The sequence below is a fragment of the Heteronotia binoei genome, chromosome 10, assembly GCF_032191835.1.
Source record: "Heteronotia binoei isolate CCM8104 ecotype False Entrance Well chromosome 10, APGP_CSIRO_Hbin_v1, whole genome shotgun sequence".
Taxonomy (NCBI): domain Eukaryota; kingdom Metazoa; phylum Chordata; class Lepidosauria; order Squamata; family Gekkonidae; genus Heteronotia; species Heteronotia binoei.
In genome coordinates this window covers 42,961,716-42,983,716 of record NC_083232.1, presented here as the reverse complement: position 1 = coordinate 42,983,716, position 22,001 = coordinate 42,961,716, and the positions used below count along the sequence as shown (strand labels likewise).

Sequence of the window (22,001 nt, the reverse complement as noted above, 5' to 3'; positions counted from 1 at the left end):
ATACAGGTGCCTAGTTTTGTCTGTTGATAGATCCCGCACTGTTCGTTTCTTACCACCACCCAGGAGCTCCTTGATTCCAAAGGTTATGGCAGTTGAAACAAGGGTGGCAGAGGCCAAAAGCTGGGAGCCAGCTTGACATCTGCATTTTCGGTTGCCTATATTACTGCAATCACTGTAAATAATGCAATAAAAATACAATAGGTTGTATTTACAGTACCTTCAGTACAAAAATCTTTTATCTAATTTCTATCACTTTTGTTTCTGAATATAATGTGGCCTTTTATACGCACTTTTCACATGCTGTAGCTTGTTATCAAGAAGTAGGAGGCTGGAAGTGGCCGGGGTGGGGGGTAAACCCATCAGCACTCCTGAATGAGTTATTCTTACCATAGTAGGCAACTGTTATGGAAACACATCTGCATGGTTTTCACAGTGGATATAAAAAGGATACAATATACAACAAAGGACTCTCATCCCAAGCAAGAAGTTTCTCATAATTTTTCTTTGTCTGCTCTTTACAAAAATATTTGGCAGGGATCCTGCTAACATTGCCTTAGTAGTATCAAGTCTAATGCAAGTTTTAGTTCAAGGTGCCCTGTTTAGACAGAATATTTAATTGGAAGGACAGAAGGGCATTGGGTGTTTAATAGGGTGTCTTCAAAGTGTATTGAGATCTTTGGAATGTACATGATGGAATTATTACTACTTTGGAGATGCAGATTCAGAGTATAGGTTTACTGCCATTTATACCAGTTTTACTGTTGTGTCTCCTCCAAAACATTGTGAACAATTCTAACTACATGGGAGTTCTTTCTTCCATTTGAGCGCTCTAGACCCTTCCAAAACATAGAAATGTATTTTCTTTGGCTCTCTTCAGAGTGGAAATGACAGATTTAAGGCCCATTCACACAATAATTTTTTTCTCCACTTCACCAGTCCCAACTATCAAGCTGGGACTCACATGAATAAACATATGAACATATGAAGCTGCCTTATACTGAATCAGACCCTTGATCCATCAAAGTCAGTATTGTCTTCTCAGACTGGCAGCGGCTCTCCAGGGTCTCAAGCTGAGGTTTTTCACACCTATTTGCCTGGACCCTTTTTTGGAGATGCTCATGTTGTGTAAACTGGTTAATGCCGATATGTCCTGTAGCATCTCCCAGGAATACAGCCTCCAACAAAGTGGTGCCATGCTCATGGAAATGGTTGTCAGCCTAAGTTTCATCTTGGTGATTGTATGCTCACTGATGCCTGGGTACAGTTTAGTGTGTATATAATGCACGTTTTGTGAGGTGGTTTGAAATTAGACATTTTGCAGCCCTGTGTACCACCAGGCCCAGGCTTAAGTAACAACATTCCCTGCTTGCTGCCCATACAAATGTGTACCATAAGTCTATAGTAGCAACCCAAATCACTGTTCTAAATATTAATAGTTCCTATAGATTTTCAGGATTCAGGGATATAATAATTGTTTTGAAGTGAAGAGACTTAGCTGTCTTTATCATTTCATTAAAAATGTACAGAATATTGAGGGTGTTTATATTCTGCACAGTGGAATCTTTTTTAAAAATATGGCATGAGTCAAAAGGGTAACTTTGCCAATGTATTAAATACTTGGCAAAAAAGGTGTTTAAAAATTAAGTAAATGTTGTTCAACAGAAACATACAGTTGGAAATATTTTCCAATGTTTATGTTCAGATTTCAGAACTGTCTGGCTGCTCTGTGTTTGCATGTGCTGGGATGGATAATTTATATAAATATATTGAAGACTATTAAACCTTCAGACAGATTTCACAGAATTTAACTAATCCATCTCTCTATATAATTCTGTGAAAAGAGGCTGAACCCCTGTACTTGAATCCACAAGAAGCTTCTGGTGCAAAGGAAACTGTTGTGACATTTAACTAATTGCTAAAAGAAAAATCTTGTATCAGATCTATAGGCACAGAATCCTTAGACAATGTTTAAACTGTAATGCCTTTGATCTTGGGAACTTGTATGTGGACAAATTTAGATGTGTGATGCCTAACATAGCAAAGAAGGTGAAATGATTCATTTCTAAAGGTTGTAAGATGGAGGCTAGAATGATAAACTTGCTGGGTTCTAAGGCAAAAAAGTTGGATGTAGCAGAAGACTGATAGTTTCTTTTTGTGCTATACTTGTAGACTCTTCTTTGAACCATACTTAGCCTCTCTGGCCATATGGTTTATGAACAGCCATAATTCAAGTTCAACCCATGCAAATAACTGTATATGCAATTAATGTAGTTACACAAACAGTATCATGTAAGAAAAAAATAGCTAACGGGTGACAACTGCTCCACTATTAGATCTTCCAGTTGTTCCTCTTTCAATGTTACACAGCTCTCATGAATAGACAAATTGTGACAGACAAATCCAGTAGAACCTTGCTCCATTCAGCAGTGGGGCCATGTCTCAGCAGTAGAGCACCTACTTGGATTCAAAAGATTCCAAATTCCTGGCATCTTCAGGTTTAAAAAGGGATCAGGTAGTAGGTGGTGTAAAAGAAGTCTACTGGATTTCCTGGAAAGCTATGTCAGTTCATTTAGAAAGTACTAGACTAGATGTGTTCTGACACCACCACCACCACCCCCCCCATTGAGCTGGCTTTGACCTCCGACATGAAAGCCTCTAAGGAAGAGCTTGAGGAGCAAAACAAAACATGGCCTGGGGAGAGCAGGAAACTTTGGGAGACCAGAGTAGATGTCCCCAGTCCATCTGCCCCTGAACTTCCCCTTGAGGAACATGCAGTGGGAGCTCCTCTTTCCCCTCAGGTCCTGCGGCAACTAAGCACCAGGCCAGGACTCGGTCCACAATCCCACCAGACTCCATCTCTACCTGGCAGGAGTAGTGGAGGCAGTGGGCCCATGCAGAGAAAGTCCAGTAAAGGCGCAGTGCCAAGCTTGCAATCCAGACTCCACCACCTGGGTCAGATCATGATGGATGTAATCCTTTCCAGGATTCTGGCATGAGTGAAGTCTGGACAAGATGAGTCCCAGGTGTTGCTTTCAGAGCAGGTGGAGCTGCTGTCCTATTTAAGCTTTGGGATGGAAGAGTAAGCTTGCTGAATCAAGTGGTCTATTAGGCATACACATTCCTCCATTTTTCTTCCCTTGTTTGGTACATGGTGAGGAAAGGTGATGTTAGTGAGGTGTGTCAGTGTGCATTGGTTGGCCCTTTCCTCATGTGGCTGAACATGGGTGTATTTGGCATATGCTGCATGATTGGTTGTAGGTGGTGTCATTGGACTGCAACCCAGTTACCAAACTCTTTGTTCGTTGGACTTGGGGATTTTGGGATACCAATGGAGCTATACTAGCATTGGCAATGTAACCAGCATTTGGGGCTTCAGAGTGAGCTGGCCATTACCCAACTAGCATCCCACAAGCCTAACCAGACTGACTAGACAATACCATGTTACAAACTAGTATTTCTACAAAATTAGTTCTTCAGTCTGTTTTTTTTTCCTTTTTGGTTCTCCAGTGTATCTTGTGAGGTAAGAAGTAATTCTTAATTCATCCATTCAGCTGAAATTTGTAAACTGTTCTAGGAATCCAAGCTCCATTCAATTTCACCTTAATTGGGGCTTCTCTACATAGCCCAAGTAATCTTTGAAACAGCAGATTGAAATCTTAAACAGAAGATTATTTTGCTTCCACTTACAAGTTGGTTGGCTCAGTGCTTTGTTCTTAGTGATATTAATGCTCACCCAATTTGTAAACGTCTTTGATATATGAAGATGAAAAAGTTCTAGACAAAGGCAAAACACTTTCCTTAACTGCATTGTGACCTGTCTAGTAATATAATATGTGCAATTTTCTTCACAAGAGGCAGATGGTATCTTCAAGTGAGAGTTGGTGGCAGACAGGTGAGACTGTAGCCTGGAGACTGTGGATGTCTAGGAGAGATGCCATTGAACCCTTAAGTTGCAAAAACAACTCTGCTATCATAGAGACTTCTCCCCCCCAGAGTCAGAGCCTTGTGCTTTTTCTTGATGTTTTATTTTTAAAATTGCATTACCAAATTCCACTAGTCCCCCACCTTTCCAACTTAAACCATTGGAAGAGTTTTAAGCATGTTTGTATTTTAAGATTTTAAAAATATCTTTAATTGGGTTAGTCTGTGTCCATTATAAAATTTATATCTCCACTACCTGGCATTATATTTTATGACACTCATGGCCCGGTTCCACAAAGTCCTATTTGTGTCAGATCTGGCCCTCCTAACAAATGAGTTTGACACCCTTGGTTTAGGTACCAAGTGATATGAAAGACCTTGGCCGGAGTCCCTGGAGAGCTGCTGTCAATCTGAGTAGTGAACTTAATCGACCAATAGTCTGATTTCCTATAAGGCCATTTCATGTATGACACTGAGCCCTTTTGCTCTTGTCCTTTATCCTGTGCCACACAGGCTTAGATTTGTGGGCCAGCTCAAGCTTTAAAAGGTTATCTGCAAAAAAAAAAAAAATGTGTGGGGCAAAGTTTGAGCTACAAGGTGTTGCAGCAACTGACTTGTGTTCCAGTCCCCTCCCCTCCATAAGATATAACGTGACTTGCTAAATATATTTCTCTTAAAGTTACCAAATGCTGTGTGGCTCATATGATAAATGAAGACTTATCAATGTTTGGGCTGGGGAGGGAGAATGGAACTTTTGACTGTATTGAAAATTAAACATCCTGATTTTCAAAACATCCAAACCTGCTGTTTTGTTTGTTTGGGTTTTAAACATACCACCATTCCACTCTCACCCATTATTTTATTTTTAAACTATCTACAAGGTTTACAGTTAAGCAAACAATCAACAGAATTGATTTTAATATTGATTATCTACATCCCACATTACAATTGCAGTGAGACGGACAGATAATCATCCACCTACTATTTCCCAATGGTTTAATCATATGTGGGATCAATTTATACAGTAACATACAACAACAATACAGTGCAATAACATACAATACAATAAGGATAAACCTTGAATCTTATGAATCCATATTTGTGACTATTTGGCTTCCTTCCCTGACATATCCAGCAGAAAATGATATAAATCCAATAAAACCTCTATATCAAAAAATGATATATTTTAACGAGGATTTGGTTTTGAAATGAGGTATTCTAATTGTTTAACTTTAGATAAAGTTGGGTTTTTTTCTGTCAATAGGATGACATTGTTGTAACAAATATGCAAAATACATATATCTATGGATTTGTTTATGTTTGTAAGTTGGGGGAAAAACTTAGCAAAATTTTCTAATTTAGAAAAAACCATGCCACCAGAGTCCCAAGTCAGTTGTGTTGGTCTGTAGAATATTCCCCCAGAGTACAGTACTAAAATTATTGGGCATGCCTATGTTCTACTGAATGGATTATGTATACTGTACCTGAATTCATATTGATCTTTCTATGTTTCTTATTTTCTAATACATGGAGGTACATATGGCATAATATCAGGTTTAGTTATTTACAACTTAGTATGTCTGTTCTTCCCCTTAGGCTGTTTGATGTATGCACAGTGTCCCGAACAGACCGAGAGACCAAACTAACACTTGTCTTCGAGCATGTCGATCAAGATTTGACCACTTACTTGAATAAAGTTCCAGAACCTGGAGTGCCTAGCGAAACCATAAAGGTATCAGAGAAGGGTAGGGGGAGGAGGTTTGTACATAATTTTATGCAAAAATATGCTAAGTGCAAAGAGGACATTCAGTGAAAATCTCACTAACCTACCAACTATGGCTCTAATTGAGATGCACTGGTCTTTTTCAAAAGATGGTTTAGAATATTTTTTTTCATAATTGAAAATAATTTTTTCCTGGAGTACATACTGTTTAGCTTTGCACTTACCAACTTTGATATTGTCACTGTTATTTCCTAATTATGTGAAATTGGCAAATGGCTTCTAAAAGAATTCAGGAAAAGTCTCACCATGCACGCATAGTTCAGATGTAATGTATGTCTATATTTTGGAGCTACATGAATGAGCCTTTAGTTTATGCTGTTCTGCCCATCATGCTTGGAGTCAGTTCATGACTTCCATTTTAGGACCAACCATAGTTGGGTTGTGGGCTGTGGCTCAACAGTAGAGCCTCTGCTTGGCATGCAGTGGATCCTGGGTTCAGTTGCTGGCTTTTCTAGTTGTTATTTTTTAAATCAGGTCATAGGTAATTTGAAAGACCTCTGTCTGAGACCTGGAGAACTGCTGCCAGTCTGAGTAGACAGTACTGACCTTGATCGACCAACGGTCTGATAGCCTCATGCGCTCATAGTTTATCAAAATATACCAAGTGCTTTCATTCCAAACCAAGATCACAAGCCAGAATATGAATCTGGCTTCTGTCCTTGGAAGGAAAGGACAAACTGAAACTGATTCAGATGTAATGGCAATTTATTAATGGTCTGAACATACAAAGAGTAAGGGAAAGAGCAGAGTGGACAAGGAGAGCTGGCATATAGCCAAAAACAAGAGACAAGTTGGTGCAGTTGGAAACTTAATTTTAATTCAGTCCCCATGTGCTTTGCATGTACATCTGTAAAAAATCACAGATTGAACAGTTCCTATAGCAATCAAGTTGACCCATGCAGCCAAGCCATGGGTGGGTATTACATTTGAGTCATGCCATAATATTATTAGCCAGTAAAAGAATGGGTTTGCTATCTTCTTAGGATGTATTCTGCCATATTCTGTCCATCATATTCTACCATATAAGGAGGCTGCTCCTGTGACATGGGCTTATATGTTTTGGATAGTTCTCTACTGATTGTGTTAGCTGAACTGCAGCAAGTGCCAAAACCATATAAACAAATTCAGGAAGCTTTGATAAAACACAGTCAAGACAACAGTTGTCTTAAATATGTCTCCGATAAGAGCAATTTCATTCTACCACAGTGGGCAATTTGCTGTGCAATCCTATGAAGGCTTTGGTCTAAGCCCATTTATTTTGGTGGTAGAAATTGCCATCAAGTCACAGCTGACTTATGACAACCCTGTAGGATTTTTAGGGCAAAAGACATTCAGAGGGGCTGTGGCTCAGTGGTAGAGCATGCACTTTGCATGCAGAAATTCCCAGGTTCAATCCGTGGTGTCTCCAGTTAAAAGGTCTGGCAGTAGGTGATGTGAGGGTTTGAGACCTTGGGAAGCCGACAATACTGAAGTTGATGACAATTTCATGAGTTCATGTGGTTTGCCTTTGTATGGGCTTAGAATTTATTTATTTATTTATTTATTTATATTGGGATTTATACCCCGCCCTTCGCACCGAAGTGTCTCAGTTGTGTTGGAGTAACTGCACAGGATTGCATTGTTGGTACAGGCCAATTTTGTCTGGTGTGAGAGGCAGATGATACAAGGAGTGGGCCTTACAAGCTGTTGTGTTTCACATGGGCAAGGACATCTGATTTGACCAGGTTGCAGTGTTTTCTCTTTACTGGTCTTCATTCTCAGTTTTGCAACCTTTGCTTTACTAGTGCTGACAATGAGCAGTGGAGCATAGTATCCAGTTTCTAGTTATTACCAGTTATGAAAAGCGATTGCCCTACTTTACATGGTTTAGGCCGTTATGAGCTGTGTGTGTTGGACCCTACGTCTGCTGTCCTTTCTGTATGCTTTCCATTCTGTCCATAAATCAGCCAGTGTATGTCATTATTGCACATGAAAGAATCAATTAACTGTGAAGATCTGGCTTTTCTGAAAATGTCAATCTTTCATTTTAAGCTGAGAGTCATCTGCCATCTGCCATGAACGCACATAATTGGTTGACCATGTTTGAAGTGTACTGCAGATGTTTGCAGAATGTACTGAAAGCAAGGGGGGTAAACTCTGGGAACAGATATATAGAAATTATGTGAAGGAAAAAATTCAAAAGATTAAAATCTTGAGCATTGCTTGAATGAATATGGGATTGTTTTAATACCATCTTCTCTTTATTGCTGCAGCTTGAGGAATGCATGAATATTGGCTTTGTTTCATGTTTGCCTGTTTGAAGAATATGTGTTAGATTAATACTGCTTCTATATTGTGCCAAAAGTCTGCTAGGCCCTGTACAGAAGTGACAAATTCATGTCCTGGCATATTTACAGTCTAAGGCCACAAACATATGTACTTGTAACTGGATGTAAGACTCATTGAGTTGAATGAGATTTACTTCCAAGTAAATAAGGAAAGTGTTGGGTTATAAATCTGCAGTATTAAATAAATTACTAGAAAGTTAATATAAATGCAATCAGGGATACATGGACTTTTGGGGCTGAAAGAGATTAAATTGTGATCACATACAATCCTGTTCTCCAAGAGAAACTCTTCCACAACATTATTTATTTAAATATTGGCTCCCCATCACTACCATGGTGGCATACATAAGCAATAAGAAAATGATAAATTAGTTGCCAGATTTGTGCCTGAAAAGGACTTTTTAAATCAAAGAGGTAGTTTAGGCGCCTCCATTCCTCTTCATAGAGGCATTCAGTAATGCAAGCATTGTGACTCTGAACATGTTGAAGGGAGCACTCAGCCATAAAGAGGGTTTCAGAAGGCTTGGTCTAGGTTGTGTAGGACTTTACAGGTCAACACGAGCACATTTAACTGAACCTGGAAGCCTACTGGTAACTAATATAACTAGCTACAAAATGGGAATAATATGCTTCCATCTGTGCACCTCTGTTGGTATGTGAGCTGCCATATTTTGCACCTGTTGTAGATTCTGGACAGTCTTCAAGGGCAGTTTTACACAGAGCAGATTACAAAAGTCTAGTCTTGAGATTCTGGAAGCTTGGATCAATTAGATCAGCTTCTTGGAGCTCAAAGGGAGATAATTACCACACCAAACGCAGGTTACAGAATGCATTCTTTGGCACTGCATTCACCTGACCTTCTGATGAAAGTGCAGAATCCAATGATACCACCATGCTCTTCACAGCAGTACTCAAATTCAGCCGTATCTCATGCAAACATGGTCCTTTATAGGTTACATCACAGCTGCAATGATCATGTGGTGATTGAAAATATCTTAATCTCCTCCATGTAATGAGAATTTTTTAGACTTGTCCTAAGAGTTATTCTTTAGGTTTGACCTATGGGTAGTGGTATGTTTTGTCCTGGGGAGGAAATAACATTTGAGGTGGGGGGATATTGCATTGGTAAAATGGTTCCGTAGGGAGAATTTGTCCCTTCATAGGTGTCCTGGGTCATGTGCCCTCAGATACAGATTTCAGAACTTAAGTGGCCACTTGGAGACCTGTAATAACAGTAAGTACAGCATTTAGAAACTATAATATTTTGAAATCAAAAACATGCTTTCTGGGTTTCTGGTATGCAACTGAGATGCCAGCATGGATACATGTCAAGATGGCATCTGCTTGTCTGATTTATATGAATACTTTTCAGCGTGTGAATCCTGAGGATCTGAACAAAATTCTTGGTGGGACCTACCACATGTATTTTTAACCCTTGCCCTTTCTGGTTTATAAAAGCTGCCAAAGGGGGTGCTGATTGATGCTTCCTTGAGAATGGGAATCATGCTGCCTGTGCTCAAGGAGGCAGTGATTGGGGGGGGGGGGCCTCCCTGTATTAAAGAATTTCTGGCTAGTTTCCAATCTTCCATTCTTGGATAAAATGCTATAGCGGGTCATTGAGTCTCAGCTCCAGGGCATTTTGGAGAAGGCTGTTGAGAATTAGAGGGGGGAATGTAGTTCTGCTGGATCTTTCAGCCACCTTTGATACTACTGACCACAGTATCCTCCTGAACTGCCTCTCACCACTGGGAGTAAGAGCACTGGGTTATGATGGTTTGAGTCCTATCTGGGGGGGGGGGTTGGTCTCAGAAGTTAGTATTGGGGGATTCCTGCTCTACACTATGGCTATTAACCAGTGGGGTGCTTCAGGGTTCCATCTTATCTCCTATGCTATTTAATATCCTCTGTGGTATTTAATATTTATATGAAGCCACTGGGAGAGGTCATCAGGAGGTATGGACTAAAATGTCACCAGTATACTGGTGATACCCAGCTTTATCTTTCTTTTCCACCTAAACCTGAGGATGCTGTTAATGTCCTGAATTGGTGCTTGGAGTCAGTAATGGGTCGGATGATGGTGGAAAAGCTGAAACTTATCTTGACAAGATAGAGATTCTCGGTGTTAGTAGAAGGGCAAACACATCTTCTGTGTCTTGGATGGGCTTGAAAAGCCAGGTGTGCAGCTTGGAAGTGCTGCTTGTCATAGCAGCTGCCTCAGAGAACCAGGTGTGGCTTGGAGTGTGTATACCTAATTTTGGCTGGTGTTTCAACTGTGTCTGTCCCTGAGTCAATTAGCTCTAGCCACAGTGACCCATACCTTAGTTACATCTAAACTAGACTATCACAATGCACTCTACTTGGGACTACCCTTGAAGAGTGTTTGGAAGCTGCAGCTAATGCAGAATGTTACAGCTAGACTGCTGGTTGCAGCCAGCTATTGGGAGCATATGTCTCCAATACTACAGCAATTATACTGGCTGTCAATCTGTTCCTGAGCCCTATTCAAGGTGTTGGTTTTGTCCTTTAAAGCCCTACATGACTTGGGACCGCGTTATCTGAAGGACCTTCCTCTCCCATATGTTCCTGCCTGACAATTAAGATCATGGGAAGATACCCTCCAGACTAAAGATCTTTGTTTGGTGGGTATATGAGAGAGTAGGGGTCATTTTGTAGAAAAATAGGTGGTGGAGCTCATTAGCATAACTAATTAGCATATCCCTCAGCCAAAAGCAACCTGATACAAGAAAGGAGAGCCCTGGGCAAGCGAGGCCTGCTTGGGCTGGCTAGAGGTGCAGTCAGCCCAAGCAGGCCTCACTCACCTGGGGCTCTCCTTGGCCACCCCCCCCCCCAGTCAAAAGGCCAGCAAGTGATCTGCTGGCCAAAATCACATAAGAAGTGGAGAAAGGGTGAAGTGGGCTTCTCCAGGGGTTAATGAGGGCTGCTGGGGGTGTGGCAAAGCTCCTGGTGCCTGGCTGGCTGCCTGCTCTCCTAATCCAGGGATTGCAGCTGCACCTACTATTCAATGGACAAGGTAGGTGGGGAGGAAGAGGGGGAACCCACAGAAAGGTTCAGGAGCTATGCTCTTGTGAGCTCCTGCTGAATCTGAGGCCTGCAAGAGAGGGCCTTTTCTGTAGCAGCCCCACAATTATGGAACATTCTCCCCAGGCACCCTCATTGTAGATCTTCAGGAAGCAGTTGAAGACAGCTATATTTTGGATTGCATGCTGATTGATTCAGCTTTATTATTTGCAGTCCAAATTGGAGTTTTAAACTAAATTTTATGTTTTATAATAGTTATTTTTAGTCTAATTTTTATAATGTTCTATTTATATTGTAGACCTTGTTGAGTTCCACATGGAAGAAATGTGGCTAATAAATGTTTTAAATAAATGTTTCATAATAAGAGCATTTTTTAAAAAAGTTACTTCTAGAAATTCTGTATCACACTTCCTATAGCATAGAATATTTACTGAAAGATATTCCGTCTCTTTCCTTCCTCAGTAACAACTTACAGGACCATTCATGGAGTAAGCTGTCTCCTCTCTGTGTAACAATGTGCCCATATAAATAGAAATAACACTATCTCAATGCAGCTGTTATTTGTATTCATACAGGCTGTAATAGAAACCATTAGGAAAGAATGAGTGAACAAGATCTTACACACTTATGGAATTATTCTTATTTCTGAAGGTGTCAATATTAAGAGAAAAATAGATGTGCTTCTTAAAACACTGTGGGGCTAAAATGGCTTTACTTGAGGTGGATTGGCCTCCCTCTTTAACTATGACATAACAAAAGAATCATGTACTCAAAGCACTTACTCCTTTTCTATTTCTTTCCATAATTTGCACAAATTTACACAATTCTTCCTTGATTTTTCACCATGCCCTGTAATCAGCATGCCATTCAACCTTCTAGTTTCTCATGTTTCAAAGATGAATGAAGATAAAGTGTTTTTTTTCCATTTCGAGAATATCTCCAATTTTAAAAGAACCTCAAACAAAGACACACATTATTGGCAATTTAGAGGGTAAGTGCCAGCAAGCACAATTACAAGGACATGAGTGAAATAACAGAGATGTACTGTTTGAATGCATAATCCTTTAGAATCTTACTTCATGAGATTATTTTTCACTTCACTAAACTGAATCTGCTATTGCGAATCCAAGAAACCATCTGCACAGTCAAAAAAAGAATGTAATCCAAATGTACTGCTTTAGAACATAGGGAGGGTGGTTGCAGAATACTCCCCACAGGGAAGGGGGAAACTGCCAGTTAGTAGCAAACTAGTGTGTCAGGGAACGATATAAAACTCTTCTACCTGATATGTTAGCTTTCTTTTTTCAGGGAAGAATTCAAATATATTATTACCACAACTTCTTCCTAAAGTGGTACAGTTCTACCAGCGACTACAGTTTTCTGAGGGAAGTTTTATTTTTTTATAAAAAATTCTGTGCTGCCTCTCCACCCAATTCAAAGTCCTGAGGGCAGTGAACATTTCAACACTAAAACATTTCAAACATTTAAGAACATTTAAAATACACACATAGGTATGTGTATTTAAAACCATTAAATAAATCAGAATCACATAAAAGTACACAAATATGGAGGAGGGCTAAAAAGAGGCACTGAGGGAGCACCAAGCAAAAAAGTCTTCATCTGTTGGTAGAAGACAGAGTTTTGGCACAACAACCAAGAAGGCAGTTTCTCTGTGGTCCAACTTTCCCCTACCAGTAGCACGGATGTTGTGGTGGGATTAAGTTTTATCTTGTTAGCCCTCATCTATCCCATATTTGCCTCCAGGCACCTGTTCGCAGTTTCCATAGCTGCCTTGGAATCTGCTAGAAGCACAAGGCAGAGATGAGTGTCATCCGCATGCTGGGGGCAACTCAGCCCATCAGCGGTCTCATGTAGATGTTAAAAAGCTTAGGGGATAAAATGAAATCTTGTGTGCCTCTGTACACCAGGGTCATAATGCAGTCATAATGTTTGCAGCCTAGCTACTGTGACAGAAGGGGGATGTTGTCAGTTTAACATCTCACACAGGCTTTAGAGAGAGGTGATATGGGCAAACTGATGAAGAAAAGGCTTTCAAGTGAGGGGGCTGTGGCTCACTTGTAGATCATCTGCTTGGCAAGCAGAAGGTTCTAGGACCAACCCCTGGCATTTCTAGTTATGAACCAGACAGTAGGGAATGCAAAAGACTTCTGCTTGGGACGCTGGGGAGCCTCTGACAATCTGAGTGGGCAGTACTGACTTTGATGGACCAATAGTCTGATTCAGCATCATGTTTTTGAGAAGCTAAGAGGTAAAACAGCTAAAGAAGGGTGCTGGTTAGTTAATTTGACTGAGAAGTAGAACCAGGAGATGAATAGGTGGAGAGTGGGGCTAAAGGAAGACGGGAGAGGGTGCAGGAAATTGAAACAAGAAAGGGTTTATTAGAGACAGGGATCTGACAAAACACAAAGAACAAAATTGATTATTAAGAAAATCAAAACGTTGCCAACAAAGTTACAATGTCTTCTGTTCAAATGTTGGCTCTGCAAGATAATTCTGCTTAGATTTAGGAGCCTAGATATATGTGATCTCTCATGGACTCACGAGGTTCATTGGAAAACTCACTAGCTGCCATCTGTATTATGGAAATATCAGCAAACTATGTAATTGGGTCTGTTCTCATTATAAATCACTATGTAAACTGAAACCAGTATATATATTTTAATAGCAATGGCTTTTTCGGATAGTGTATGAAGCCTATCTGTGCACACACACCATGCCCTACGTTGTAATGCTGCCTCAGTACCTAAATTCTTAGCTGTGTCAGCACAGAGACTAAGACATTTTGATGGCATCATTGGCAGAGATGTTTTGGATCAGGTCCACTATTTAGTTTGTTTGTTTATATCTTGCCCTCCCTGCAAGTGGGCTCAGGGCATACAAATCTTAACACAGATCAGTCAACTTTAAAACTCTAAAAACAACCATTCCAGATTCCCTATTAAACAAGATGGCATCCCAAAAACTTGTGGTGTCCTGGGCCTGTTTCCAACAGAGTGAATATAGAACCTGATTGGTATGGGTTCTCAGAGTCTAAATTCGCTGCCATCAAGGTCAGCTTGAGCAGGAGAGGCCAACTTGGTTAGATGTCTGTTACCTCAGCCAAAGGCCTGGTGAAACATCTCTGTTTTATAGGCCCTGTGGAATTGTAATAGATCCTAGAGGACCTTGATCTCTATTGAGAGCAGGCTGGGGCCAAGGCTGAAAACTTAATTAATACACTTTAGTATTTTACAAAACATTTGTCCGTTTATCTTTCACATATTATAAAAATTACATGCTCTTATTTAATGCAACAAACTCAGCAGATTTATTCCTTAGTTTTGCAAGCAGCTACAATTCAGAAATTTCAGACTTCAGAATATTACCACCCATTAATAGAGACTCCCAAGAGTTTTCCAGCCATTTTCACTGTGGAAGGGGCAATCAGTTTGCTATTTGCATGAGAGCATGTGTGTGTTGAACTATGAATCCATGTTTGATTTGATTTCATTTTAAATTAACCCTTTTTCTATTTGCAAAAGAGAAGTATACATTTGAGCAAATGCTTTTGTGTGTGCATGTGAGAGAGAGAGACGCAGAAAGAAAGATCAGTTCTGACAGCAATCTGTTCTTCCCCACTACAATACAAAGGAAATAGCTGCCATCCAAGCCTGCTCACCGCAATTTAATGGAAACTGTTCCAAAAGAATGTATAGGATGTTAACAAATATAAAAGGAGTTTAATGAAAGAGTATACAGATGTCTTTCATGTATTTTAAATTAGAAAGGCTAATTTTGAAACAAAAAGAGGGAAAAAACCCAGAGAGCTCTAAAGCCATATGCTTCATATTATCAAAGTATGTCTTGCACAGTCCTGTCATTCAGCGAGAAAAAACGCAGACCAAAAACAGAGGAAACATTGAAAAAAGCACCCAACTTGTGGGAAGTCAAACCATCTCTAAATATGTGTTCTATTATCCTTTGGGAGTTCTTTGCTCGGTTACCACCAAGATTAAACCAGTGACCTGCCACAAGGAAGGAAGTTTCCACTCAAGTTCATCTTCCTCCTCCCCATCCCCTTACTCCAGCAGCAGCATTCTGATTGTATGGCAGTGTGAGAAGAAGAAAAACAAACACAATAGCCATTTGCAGCCAAGGTGCTGTTTTTCACTGTAACAGGCTGTATACTTAGACTCTTGGTTTATTTCATGCCAGAATTCTGCTGTGTTATAATACTGATCCCTCTCTTTTTTTGTTCTAATGCTTTCATGATCAATCCAAAACAGACCTTCTAAGTCCATTGAAATCACTAGGTCTGCTTTTATCATTTTTAAATATGTGTGTATGTGTGCTTTATTTATATCCCACATTTCCCCACAAAATGACTTAAGTTGTTTTCTGTTTTTTTCTCACAACAACCCTGTGAAATAGGTTAACAGGGCTTTTTTTGAGCAGGAACGCACATGAATGCCGTTCCAGCTGGGTTGGTATCAGGGGTGTGGCCTAATATGCAAATGAGTTCCTACCAGGCTTTTTCTACAAAAAAGCCTGGTGTGAAACAATGGTGGTGTGGCCTAATATGCAAATGAGTTCCTACCAGGCTTTTTCTACAAAAAAAGCCTGGTGTGAAACAATGGTGATGTCAGTGGGTGTAGCTTAATATTCAAATGAGTTTCTGCTGGTCTTCTACAAAAAAACCCCTGTGTGAAACAATGGTTATGTCAGGGGTGTGGCCTATATGTAAAATAATTCCTGCTGGGCTTTTTCTACAAAAAAAGCCGTGTAGGTTCGGCTGAGAGTGGGTGACTAGCCCAGTTTCACCTAGCAAGCTTCTGTGGCAAAGTGGAGATTTGCATTTCAACTGCTATGCCATGTTGACTATTTTGGAAATTTTAGATGTGTCTGTCGCTTACACTATGAATATTATTATTGTTATATTTTATGCTTTGGGCACTTTTCAGTTTAATGGTGTAGTGTTTTGTATTGATTCATGTTGTGAGCTTCCCAGACAAGTGGTACTAATAGCTGATGTCCCATCTGAATGACTTCAGAGGCAGCTGGAGAATGACTGATTGTAATCTAACTGCCCATGTCTGATAATCGGCTGAGGTTTCATGTCTATCTGCTGATCATGCTGCTGGGGAAGGTTGTGGAGAGCCATATGTCCTGCAAATTCCTTTGTGGAAAGAGTAGTAGAGAGCAGCTTAGCTATGGCCAATCGGTTCCATCTCATACATATTGCTGAATACCTTTCCAGCACACATATGCATCTCGGCTTGGGAAAGTTGACTGGGAACATTTCCAGAGCCCTGAATCGACTATGAAAGGAGCTTCTGCCATAATCGGAAATAGTAAATACAGCCTCATTCATGAAAGTTTGCTGCATTTTCAGATCTGCCAAGCAGCAAAAAGAAAAGGCACAAAAAGATTGGACCAGCAAGACCAGACTTTGCAGTTAGTTTCCTTCATCTCCAGTTCACTCATGTTGTCAAGTCCCCAGTTAAGTGGGTGATTGCAAGAGCTCTGTTTTATAGCAGTCCCCCCAAAACACCCAGCAAGCGATTATGTTGGGTTGGCTTTCGGATGCAAGAGGATGTGGTATAAGATTTGCAGATGGAGCAGTACCAATGTTGTCTTGCTCTGGTGTCTTGCTTGATTTTTTTTTCATGGCTGCCTCATTTTTTTTTCATGTTTAGTCTAGTTATTGCTATTGATTTGTTATGCATAGCCCATAATTCAGGCATAGGAAGTCAAGCCTATGGGCTACAGTAAACCAGAAGTGCAAATGACTCCTAGGAAGATTAAAAGAAAAACGGCCCCACAAATGGTTTCTGGAGCAAGAAGAAAAAGCAAAATATCTTCATTGAGAGGGTTTCCAGCTCCAGGTTAGGAAATTCCTAGAGATTTGGGGGGGTGGCATGTGGAAAGAGTGGAGTTTTGGGAGGGTAGAAACTTGGAATGGTGTATAATGCCATAGGCCCCACCTTCCAAAGCAACTATTTTCTCCAGGGGAACTGATCTATGGTTCTCGAGATGATTGAAATCCCAGGAGATCTCCTACCACTACCTGGAGGTTAGCAGCCCCATAATCATTGGGTTTTCCTTTTAGGCTGACTTTGCATGTTTCTGTTTAAATATAATACACAAAATAACTCTGGCTAGTGTGACTTATGAACACAGACTCATTCCACTAATTGTGGTTAGTTAGGATATGCCATAAAAGGATCAGAAGCTATGGCTTGAAGTGGGTTTGTTAACTATAGTTAACCATCGCTATGGTTTCATATGACATACCAACGTAGGCATCTTGGCTTAAGCCGTATTTGTTCTCTGGCACTGTCCTCATTGCATTGCAGTCAAGGATATTGCTGGGGTCAGTGCAAGAGTCGTGGAAGAAAGACTGATGGCTAAAACAAGAATTTTGCAAAGCAAACCCGGATGTAAATGATCATGTGTGCTCACCATAATTAAAATCAATAATTGTTTCATGTTACATAGAGTCAGCATGGCACTTGTATAACCACATGAAGATTTAGGAGGCTCAAATTCAAATTCTCACTTCACCATAAAAGCTGATTGGTTGACCTTAAGCTAAACACTGACTCCCAGCTAACCTATATCACAGGATTGTTGTAAGGATAAAATGGAGAAGAGGAGAATAAAGATGTAAGCTGGTTTGGGTCACCATTGGGATAAAAAAAGATTATTTTTTTTCATGAACTGAACCACACTGATGACTTAGGACTTTTCTCTCTATAAAACTAGAAAATTGTTGGGGGGAGGGTTAAAAGAAACTGAAATCCCACTGTGTATAAGTATGTATTATCATTTTGCTGCATGTATTAGCTCTATTGTTGTTTCATAGTTTTCTCTGAGGTTGTACCATTTTTCTTCATTGTATCTGTAATGTATCATGCCTAAGAAGTTATGCTTATTCAGATTTCAGTAATTCTAGTTCTAATACATTGCTCATTTGCTGTTTCCTCATACTAATTCTATAACCTACTCTGGGCTTATTAGATGTCTCTTTATATGAAGCGTTGTTGACATAACCCATATAATTTGTTTTGAGTCTCAATGAGAAAGGTGGAAATAAATATAGTAAACCAACAAACAAATAAGTAAATATACAGAATTCTGTGCTAATACCACTAATGTTGCATTTGTGGAACTGCCAGAGCACAAGAACACAATTATGGGTTCTACGGAGATCTGTTGCTACAAGCAGCATGTGAGGACTTGAAGTCCATAACCTCACAGTCTTCTCCAGAAAATCTTAGCAAGAAGACTTGGTTAGGCATTTCACTTTATGGTTTGTTTCTTACAAATCTTTTGAAGGTAGCTCCTTATGTGGCAGCTAGCAAAGTCACGCTGCATTGCAAACAGCAAACCAAGAACCGTTCTCCAGCAAGGATAACAAAGACCCACCCCATGGTGATTGATGAGAATGCTATAAAAGTGAAATGAGCTGGAAAGTCATCATCTTGTCTTTTCCTTTGCCACAGGAAAAGCATACCAAAGAGATCTCTTTTCTTCTGGTCTTGATAAGAAATCTAACGAAGCATAAGGAGAGGTTGCATGGCATGGAAATGTGTTCCACCCAGCTGCTCACTAGTTTGCAAGGCGCACAGTAAATAATACTGTTAGTATCTAAGGCACAAAAGAGAACAGCGCTCTTTTGATAGTGATTCCTAGCCTCTTTCATTTGCTTCCCTAAATATACAGTTTGCTTCCAATTCATTGAGTAGCGTTTTGCAACAGTGCATACTTTCGTGTGGTGGACTCTCCAATTGGTGGGGTTTTTTTCTTAATTGGCATGAACAAATGAAAGGTTACTTAGGCCCTGATACATCAGAGGCATTGTATGTTTAAACTTGTTTGCTGAACTGAGCAATATCTAGTTTAACCCTCTGGATTCATTTTCAGTGGAGTCTTTTGTAGCTTTAGTTCTCATCAATGACAACGATTCCATGACACACAGTCATATTTTGTGTAGAAAATAATATATATGGATGCAGAAATCTTTCCAAATCACTCATTCTGCTGGTCCTTTGTCAAGTATGTGTTCATTTTTGAATTTATTGCTGTTTTTTTCAGCACAGTATGTCGGGTTCAACACTTCTGCTAGGTCTGGAAATGTGTTTTCCACAGATGCCTATTTTCAAAATAGTGGTGGACTGGGTCCTATTTCTCCTTACAGTGCTATTATTTCTTATAGACATTTTTTAAAACCATATCACAACTCAGAGTCAGAGCACTTGGTTTGCATGCAGAAGGTCCGTGGATAATCTTTGGCACCCCTACTTAACTGTTCGTCAAGGCTAGGAAGAAGTTCCACTGAGACACTAGGAAGTCATTGCAAGCCAGAATTGATGATGCTGGATTTGTAGGACCAGTGCTCTGAAACCAGAATGGGATAGATGAACCATATGCATTCATTGTATCTAAACTGGTTGTTAGTATGATGTAACAAAAAATTTCAGGTCATGTTCTCCATTGCCGTAACATCAGTATAGATGCATTAACATATGTGTTAACAGTATAGATACATTAACATGGCTTACAGTAGAATTTTTTCATGGTTTAGTAGTGCTTTGGTCACCAGTGGCAGCAGTTTGCCAGTAAATATAAGAGAAAAGAAATACTACCTGTATGAATTTTCACCCTAAATATCCCAAATAATTCCATTACCCACCCGGTATTGTAAGGAAACAGACCAGCAAAGCTGGAATGATGCCAAGAAGATATTGGGTTTATATCCTGCCCTATACTCTGAATCTCAGAGCGGTCACAATCTCCTTTACCTTCCCCCCCACCCCCACCCCCCGCAACAGATACCCTGTGAGGTAGGTGGGTCTGAGAGAGCTCTCCCAGAAGCTGCCCTTTCAAGGACAACTCCTACGAGAACTATGGATGACCCAAGGCCATTCCAGTAGCTGCAAGTGGAGGAGTAGGGAATCAAACCCAGTTCTCCCAGATAAGAGTCCGTGCACTTAACTACTACACCAAACTGGTAACCTGCTAAAAGAAAAGGCTCAAATGAAACAACAGAACACCACTGGTGGCCATGTACTGCTCTCAGCTTTAACCAGTTCAATGCATCATTGATAACCTGCAGCCACTGCTGGACAATGATACTGATCTTTCACAAGCATCAGGAAGCAAACCTTTTCTTGCCTGCAGACAGCATCCTAACTTGAAACAACTTCTCACCCTCAATAATGCAGTTCCTAACATGGGCATGGATTCTGGGGCTCAGCCCTGCAGTAAATCAAGATGCCAGCTCTGTCCCTATATTCATGCAGACAACATGATCACCAGAACAACATCAACCATACCATCTCAGGTCCATTTACTTGTCCATCTTCCACTGCTGTATATGTAATCAAGTGTCAGCAGCCGCCCTCCATTCTCTATACTGAGCAAACAAATCAGTTCCTACACAAAAGAATAAATGCGCATAAATCTGATATTAAAAAATCACAACCAGCGAGACAACATTCAAGTGTTCTCGCGCATTCCATTGCTGACCTAAGAGTGGTAGTCCTCAAACAGAGACACTTTGATTACGATGCAAGATTGTTCAACTTGAGTTCATTTCCAAATTCACAGCAATAGATCCCCAAGGGCTGAATGGGGACACAGGAGTCTGATGTCACTACAGATGCTTATTTTCCGCCCCAAGCATTTCTCCCTTGCACTAATCAAGCTGATTATGTTCTGCATTGTACTTTGCAGACTCCTTTCTTTGCAAAACCCCTCCCACCTTTTAACTGGGATATAAGGGTCTCCATTCCTAGTTGTATCTGATGAAGAGACCTTTGGCTCTGGAAAGCTTATACCCCAAAAACTTTGCTGGTTTCTAAGATGCTATTGGACCCAAATACAGTTATAACACAAACAAGTAGATGCCCAAAGTACTGCAGGTGCCAGGAGGCAGAGAAGGAAGGACAGTCCTACTGCTCCTCCCTCATTGTAATGTCACATCTTTACCATACATTACAAAGGATTGGTCAGTTTAGGAAGAAATGCTCTTAACCTTCTTTGTGTATCTGCTTGACATCTCATGGTAGGAGGTACACAGATAGGAGTTTCCCTCTCTTCCAGCCATTGGAAAATTTGGGTTGGAGTTAGCAATCCCCAGAGTCAATGTTTAACCTTTGCCCTCAAGCAGCTGTGTTCAACTTGAGGTCAGGGAAAGGGTGTGGTCTGAAGGTTCAGTGATAGTTTGATTCCTCCAGTTATTGCTATATTGACATTCAAGGACTGCGGAGAGAGCAACTTTCATATTTCATATGGTTTGTCCTGGGATCCTGATCTCTGGAAAACTGAAAAGTACAACAAGCACCCATGTAATGGCCATATTATCATTTCAGTTGTGCGTTTCTACTTAACCGTTTGTCATTATGTTCCTTGATAATAGTTGGGAAGGTTCAAATACATTTTTCTTAGCTTAAGACAGCTGACTAGAGTAGAGTTTGAGTACTTCTGAGCTAGACTAATTAGCTTCACACTTCATCAATGAGGTCCATATGTTTAGTAGGTATGCTAGAACTGAGATCTGAATAAACGTCTGTTTCCATAATTGAAATGCTTCACTGAATTTCTGCCAGGGTTGTTTTAAGAAAGCTGTGTTTGCTTTAGTTTATCTTTTGGATGCTTTGTTTCACTGTCTGTGAAGAAGTTGCTCCATAGTGCTAGGCAAGTCATCCTTAGTCTGCAGAGTTGATAAATGTGTAGATTCACTTATTTGAGCAAATTTGATCTCCTGAGTCTGAAGCTGTTTACAAAAGCATCTAGCCCCTTGGTGCATTGTTTCAGTTTCCTAATCACTGACCAGCTGTCTTGTTAGTGAATAGAACTTGTGGGCCCCTTGCCATGTTTCATGTGAGGTCTTGGCTGGGTGGCCAAGCAGGCAGCCTGCAGCCACC

At 40.3% G+C, this 22,001-nt stretch overlaps 1 protein-coding gene across 3 annotated transcripts in view; it reads left to right on the top strand.

Moving 5' to 3' along the window:
• Positions 1-22,001, top strand: part of CDK6 (cyclin dependent kinase 6) — a 132,163-nt gene that overhangs the window by 36,835 nt on the left and 73,327 nt on the right. For all 3 annotated transcript variants that reach the window (XM_060248507.1, XM_060248509.1, XM_060248508.1), the window contains one exon: positions 5,518-5,653. In XM_060248507.1, the coding sequence (XP_060104490.1) occupies positions 5,518-5,653 (136 nt within the window). The remainder of the gene's footprint in view (positions 1-5,517; positions 5,654-22,001) is intronic.